Below are 7,500 nucleotides of genomic sequence, written 5' to 3'. Positions count from 1 at the left end.
GGGGGGTGTTCTATGACTCTGTAGGAGGCAAAACAAATGACAACGTCACGTCACATGGTCTAAACTAACATTAACGGCGGTGTCCCATCCTACCAACCTCAATGGCTGTGCAAACACTGCTTTTCAGTCTCTGCTGCTTTAAGTGAGTGATGCTGATGTTACTTTGCTTTATATCTTATGACACCATTGTTTTTATTATTTTGAGGTTGGGGTGATCGACTTCTCGATGTACCTGAAGAACGACATTGACGATTACAGGAGTGAAGAGAGGTACACTCTTCCTTTGTCTCCATCTCACTGTTTATGCTGCCTCCTCCACACACACACACACACACACACACACACACACACACACACACACACACACACACACACACACACACACACACACACACACACACGCACACGCACGTAATGTGATGATTCTTCAGTTTGCAGAGCTGTGTTTTCTCTCTGTTTCCATGCCAACAGGAATAGCCAGATAGCATCCATCTTGGATCAGAAGAACTACGTCGAGGAATTGAACCGACAACTCAAGTAAGACTTTCAGTTTTCTACTGGAAACAGACTACACAGCCACTGATTCAGCCATTCCACTTAATATCACTTCAGTATGTAGGTCAAAGTTCTATTTAACAATGACTCTTAACAGCTTAGCTGAACATTTTGATACGTCTCCTACAATCCTTTTCTCGTATTCTGAAAGAACTTTGTCACTATGAATGCAGAGAAACAGGGCCTGGTGGACTGAGTGTTTGTTGATTGTGTATTTGTGTGTCTGTGTCCAGCTCCACGGTCCATGGTCTTCAGGGCAGAGTGGACAATCTGGAGAAGTCCAACTCCAAACTCATAGAGGAGGTGAGACTCACATTGTGCATGGATACATTTGTAGTGTAGTTTATATAATATCTGTAGTCTGGTTCTCTCTGGTTGTATTGGTTTGCTTTGCCATGCACGCAAAAAAATAAAGAATATATATATATATATATATGTATATATATATATATATATTTTTAGTATTTGAATGTATTCGAACAAATATTTTGACAGCCCTAGTAACTGACAACTTGAAAGTCTGTAATATCTGTAACTCATTGCACAGTGTGTTGATGTCAAAATTTTGCTCAGAAGTTATAACTACCGTAAATTCCGGACTATAAGGCGCACCGGAGTATAAGCCGCAGCAGCAAAATTGCCTGTTTGTTACATATATAAGCCGCACCGGACTATAAGCCGCGGGTGTTTTAATGTTTTTTTTTTTTTTTTTTTTTTTTTTTTTAATTGTGTTTTAATGTTTAATTACCATATGTAAGGGTTCGTGCACAGAGGGGATTGTCGGGAAAGAGATGGCTGTTTGAGGAAGCTCCCATTTATTAACATTTCAACAAAACAACATAACACAACACCACCTGTGTTTTTTTTTACAGTGCACACAGTGTCCGCGGTGTGGTGAAAAGAGGGCAAGAGAGGAAATTAAAACAGAAGTGGATTTATAGTTAGAAAGAGTGCTAAAGAAGAGAGAATTCCGTTTTTTTTTTTTTTTTTTGCTGAAAAAATCCATAGATAAGCCGCACCGTTATATAAACCGCAGGGGCCAAAAAACGGGGAAAAAGCCGCGGCTTATAGTCCGGAATTTACGGTAATCAGCTGAACTGTCTGCGTGTGTGTGTGTGTGTGTGTGCGTGCGTGCGTGCGTGCAGTTAGCTATAGCCAAGAACAACATCATCAAACTGCAAGAAGAGAACCAACAGCTGAGGAGTGAAAATAGCCTCATTCTACAGAAGTCACAACAACATTTCGAGGTACACTAATTAATTAATTAACTACACACCCTCACATGTGACACATTGTCACAAAACAAGATCCTGTCATTTAGAAACACAAAGAAACATCTAACATCCACTCTGTAATAAAGTGTCGACATAAGTTTAGAGCTGCAGCCTGCGCCAGTGCGAAAACATTTTAGCGGAAAACTGATACATGCACCAGGTCCGTAACGGCAATATACATTGAGAACGACAAATCCCCCCCAATATTTAAGCCTGATAAAATGTGTCCCCCCCCCAATAAATTGATGTAAAAAAATAAGAAAACAGAGATTTACTGCGCGATACAGCTGTTCATGGCATTACCGCAGAGCCAGCGCTCCTAGGGGAGAGCAGAGCAAGGAACTAACCATTCTACTAACACGGAAATTGATGTAAGGGGTATATATACCACTCCCATAACATGTGTGTATCACTTAGGGTGTCGAGTCGTCATAGTCTATTTTTAATTTGTCTTTCTTTATTGAATGTTTCAAAACGGCATGTTTAAATAAGAATGGGCTAATTATTATTTCCACCCACCACTCCACCCACCATTTAATTTGGTTAGTTACTTTCATGTAAAAAGTTTGGAAGGAACAAGCGGCATGCTGGGAGAAATTATGCAAATGTATTTGTCCAATGTGGTCCAATGACATTGCTCTCTGTCAGAACTTGTTTGGATGTCCTGACTAGTCGCTGACTAGCTATTTCAGATGCGCTCATCATCAGGGCCGGATTAACACAGTGTGATGCCCCAAGGTGACCCAGACTTGAAGTGCCCCCCCCCCCCACACACACACACACACACATACAAAGTGAAATTTACTATGGCAATAAATACCACCGATTTACTTGACTGTATTGCTAAATTAGAGCCTCAACACACACATACCAGACACAAGACACAATGTAGATGATGTGGACTAACATCATCACACATGAATACAATTGGGCTAATTGAATTTACAAGACTCAGCTTTCCAGTCACACTCAATTTCTGCAATTCCAATATTGTTTAGGGGTCCTATATGCAGAAATATTCAGAATAGGCAAAAATAACACATTTATAATGCATGCATTTTTTTGGGAAGAATAAAATGGATTAGCATAAAGTGGGCATGTCTGTAAAGGAGACTGGGGTACCAATAGAACCCATTATTATTCAGATATCTTGAGGTGACAGGTCAAGGGACCCCTTTGAATATGGCCATGTCCGTTTTTCCCTTTCCAAAATGTTGTCTAAGTTTGGAGCGGTATTTACCCCCCTTGCTGACAAGCTAGCATGTCCTGCTTGGTATCAATGGATGCCTTAGATCTTCTAGTTTCATATGATATCAGTAGCTTCGCTCTAGCTTTAAAAATGAGCCCGCTACAACCCGGGCAGGGAGGGAGAGGTGACATGGAGGTGAGTGAGAAAAGGTGAATAATGACATCACAGTCTAACAGTCTAATCTTAATGTTAATATTCCTCTAATCTGGCGACAAAGTGGCCAATTTGTTTTGGGTGGCGACCCAATGTTGAATTTTTATTTCCTTCTTCATGATATTTCATGTTGCTCTAGGTAACCCAGGCTCTTCTTCTTCATGATATGTCATGTTGCTCTAGGTAACCCAGGCTCTTCTTCTTCATGATATTTCATGTTGCTCTAGGTAACCCAGGCTCTTCTTCTTCATGATATTTCATGTTGCTCTAGGTAACCCAGGCTCTCCTTCTTCATGATATTTCATGTTGCTCTAGGTAACCCAGGCTCTTCTTCTTCATGATATTTCATGTTGCTCTAGGTAACCCAGGCTCTTCTTCTTCATGATATTTCATGTTGCTCTAGGTAACCCAGGCTCTTCTTCTTCATGATATTTCATGTTGCTCTAGGTAACCCAGGCCCTTCTTCTTCATGATATTTCATGTTGCTCTAGGTAACCCAGGCTCTTCTTCATGATATTTCATGTTGCTCTAGGTAACCCAGGCTCTTCTTCATATTTCATGTTGCTCTAGGTAACCCAGGCTCTTCTTCTTCATGATATTTCATGTTGCTCTAGGTAACCCAGGCTCTTCTTCATATTTCATGTTGCTCTAGGTAACCCAGGCCCTTCTTCTTCATGATATGTCATGTTGCTCTAGGTAACCCAGGCTCTTCTTCATGATATTTCATGTTGCTCTAGGTAACCCAGGCTCTTCTTCATATTTCATGTTGCTCTAGGTAACCCAGGCTCTTCTTCTTCATGATATTCCATGTTGCTCTAGGTAACCCAGGCTCTTCTTCATATTTCATGTTGCTCTAGGTAACCCAGGCTCTTCTTCTTCATGATATTTCATGTTGCTCTAGGTAACCCAGGCTCTTCTTCTTCATGATATTTCATGTTGCTCTAGGTAACCCAGGCTCTTCTTCATATTTCATGTTGCTCTAGGTAACCCAGGCTCTTCTTCATGATATTTCATGTTGCTCTAGGTAACCCAGGCTCTTCTTCTTCATGATATTTCATGTTGCTCTAGGTAACCCAGGCTCTTCTTCATGATATTTCATGTTGCTCTAGGTAACCCAGGCTCTTCTTCTTCATGATATTTCATGTTGCTCTAGGTAACCCAGGCTCTTCTTCTTCATGATATTTCATGTTGCTCTAGGTAACCCAGGCTCTTCTTCATGATATTTCATGTTGCTCTAGGTAACCCAGGCTCTTCTTCTTCATGATATTTCATGTTGCTCTAGGTAACCCAGGCTCTTCTTCATGATATTTCATGTTGGTCTAGGTAACCCAGGCTCTTCTTCTTCATGATATTTCATGTTGCTCTAGGTAACCCAGGCTCTTCTTCTTCATGATATTTCATGTTGCTCTAGGTAACCCAGGCTCTTCTTCATGATATTTCATGTTGCTCTAGGTAACCCAGACTCTTCTTCTTCATGATATTTCATGTTGCTCTAGGTAACCCAGGCTCTTCTTCTTCATGATGTGTCATGTTGCTCTAGGTAACCCAGGCTCTTCTTCTTCATGATATTTCATGTTGCTCTAGGTAACCCAGGCTCTTCTTCTTCATGATATTTCATGTTGCTCTAGGTAACCCAGGCTCTTCTTCATGATATTTCATGTTGGTCTAGGTAACCCAGGCTCTTCTTCTTCATGATATTTCATGTTGCTCTAGGTAACCCAGGCTCTTCTTCATGATATTTCATGTTGCTCTAGGTAACCCAGGCTCTTCTTCTTCATGATATTTCATGTTGCTCTAGGTAACCCAGGCTCTTCTTCATGATATTTCATGTTGCTCTAGGTAACCCATGCTCTTCTTCTTCATGATATTTCATGTTGCTCTAGGTAACCCAGGCTCTTCTTCTTCATGATATTTCATGTTGCTCTAGGTAACCCAGGGCGACGCGTCAATGGAGAGAGACACCTATAAACAATCTCGCCAGGGTTTGGATGAGATGTACAACGAGGCCAGAAGGCAACTGAAGGAGGAATGTCAACTCAGACAGGTCAGACGCTTTGACTGTCTGTGTGTGTGTGTGTGGGGGGGGGAGGTGGAGACATATAAACTATGTATACATTGTATACATAATATAGAATATATGTGTCTGTGTGCTAACATCTTGTATGTGTTGTTTTTAGGATGTGGAAAACGAGTTGGTCGTCCAGGTGTCGATGAAGCAGGAAATGGAGCTGGCCATGAAACTTCTCGAGAAAGATATTCATGAAAAACAGGTCAACATACCCCTCCGTCTATCATTCCTCCTCTCTCCCTCCCTCCCTCTCTCTCTCTCTCTTTCCCTTCATATTTATCATTCCTTTGGCAGTGAGAAGAACCTATCAGTTTGACAGTTTTTATGATTTATTTGCAAGAGGCATCAAGAGCTGAAGGCAGTAGTCAAAGGAAGACTATTCTACTTCTTTGACCCTTTAGAGACGGTTTTAACTTGACAACAATAACAACCATCACAACCCACCTGAATATCCGGTTTACTTCCTGTATACATAGCTGAGCGCAGGCTGATATTAAATGTTAACGTTAGGCCGTGTCTCCGATAGACACAGTAACAACGTAGCCTATTTCGGTCTTTATGTCTTGTAGTAGTTAGTAGTTGTTGTTGTTGATAGTTGCCATAACAACCACCGCTGTCGGAAAGACATGCACACGCTGGGTAGTAGGAAGCGTTGTTGTCTGGTCCGGAGCTAGCCTGAGAGGCTAATAAAAGCTACATGTTACAGAGTAAGCTGACTATCAGTACGTTATTGCACGCATAGGCCTATCTTTACATTTAAACATAAAGCAAGAAATAGAAGTAGGCTATGTCAGTGTTTTCCCCTGAACAGCTGAGAAAGGGGACACTGTCAATAGTTAGCACTGTGAAGCTGATACAATTCAGGTGGCGGTAATGCAACATTTAAGGATGCCAACCGCCATAAAACACAGAAGAAGAAGCTGAGAAAAAGGAAGTGCTGTCGGGTTGCAGCTGGTGAAAACTGTCTATAAACAAAATGACTTCTAAACTTGGCACATGAGTCCCACAAGCATTACCCACTTCTACTTTGATCAAATTAGAGGCATTCTTGATCTGGACCTACTTTGGTTGCCTATGCAAGGTGATTTCATTTTGGTTCAACATTATGTCTGGGTCTTGATTTACCCTGTCACAGCTAATTGCAATAATGACCGGCTTGCTCTACAATGTTACGTTTAATAACGACTTACCGAAGACATGAAACATTTGTGTGGGAAACATTGAGATGTGAAACAGTGGTCGGTTATTCATAGATAACACATCAATATAGACATATATCAATATCTGTTGACTGGCCACTCAGTTGAGTATTCAACAAAACCCAGATCTATTTTCAAACTGGATGTTTGGGCTTTTTCCATCTCTCATCATCCATTATTGAAAACATCCTAAATCAATTCTTGACAATGTGTTTTAGCATTGCACATCTCGGGAGAAAAGACAAGAGAAAACTTTGATTTTGAACTCTACTAGCAGGAAAACAGAAGCAGAAATGTGACTATTTTACAAGGTGGTTTGATGCAAGGCAGCTGTTTTTTCTGTTCTGGTAAACAGGACACACTAATTGGACTGAGGCATCAACTGGATGAGGTCAAGGCCATCAATGTAGAGATGTACCAGAAGATGCAGGTATGTACAGATGCGCACACGCACACACACACGCACACACACACACACACACACACGCACACGCACACGCACATACACACACACACACACACACACACACACACACACACACACACACCTTTATCTGGTTCTACTGATCCTCTCACCATTTGCATGATAAATGGATGTACTAATAATACTTGTACTTCTACTGCTACTACTACTGCCAATAATAATAATAATTCTCATTTCTCAGTCGTCTGATGACGGGATGAAGCAGAAGAACGATATGATCAGTCGTTTGGAGGAGAAGACCAATCAGATCACTGCCACCATGAAGCAGCTGGAGCAAAGGTGAGACACAGTGCCTGTAGAGGGCGCCGCACACTCCAGTCCAAACAAGACAGGGTCTGGGTCAAGTGGGCGGGGCTACATAAGCTGAATAGCACTATGTCCCTAGGTGTATAAATACCCCATGTTTGCATCAATCATTTTGGAACAGTCTACATCTCTGTGTGCTGGTTGGTTGATGTCATGTGACCCCCGCTCCGCCCCCCCCCCCCCCCTTCCTTCCTCCCCGCTTTGTCATGTCC

The 7,500-nt window shown here is 41.7% G+C and overlaps 1 protein-coding gene across 1 annotated transcript in view; it reads left to right on the top strand.

Moving 5' to 3' along the window:
* LOC310772173 (RUN and FYVE domain-containing protein 2-like) overlaps positions 1 to 7,265 on the top strand; it is a gene marked incomplete at both ends in the record, with an annotated part of 11,670 nt that extends 4,405 nt beyond the window's left edge. The window contains 8 exons of the mRNA XM_083664615.1: positions 206 to 270; positions 472 to 537; positions 789 to 858; positions 1,701 to 1,802; positions 5,159 to 5,275; positions 5,409 to 5,501; positions 6,854 to 6,928; positions 7,164 to 7,265. Coding sequence (XP_083520741.1) covers positions 206 to 270; positions 472 to 537; positions 789 to 858; positions 1,701 to 1,802; positions 5,159 to 5,275; positions 5,409 to 5,501; positions 6,854 to 6,928; positions 7,164 to 7,265 — 690 coding nt within the window. The remainder of the gene's footprint in view (positions 1 to 205; positions 271 to 471; positions 538 to 788; positions 859 to 1,700; positions 1,803 to 5,158; positions 5,276 to 5,408; positions 5,502 to 6,853; positions 6,929 to 7,163) is intronic.
* Between the last annotated feature and the right edge of the window lie 235 nt (positions 7,266 to 7,500).

The sequence above is a fragment of the Poromitra crassiceps genome (assembly GCF_964638095.1).
Source record: "Poromitra crassiceps genome assembly, contig: HAP1_SCAFFOLD_2171, whole genome shotgun sequence".
NCBI classification, from domain to species: domain Eukaryota; kingdom Metazoa; phylum Chordata; class Actinopteri; order Beryciformes; family Melamphaidae; genus Poromitra; species Poromitra crassiceps.
This window is presented reverse-complemented; position numbering and strand designations above follow the sequence as displayed.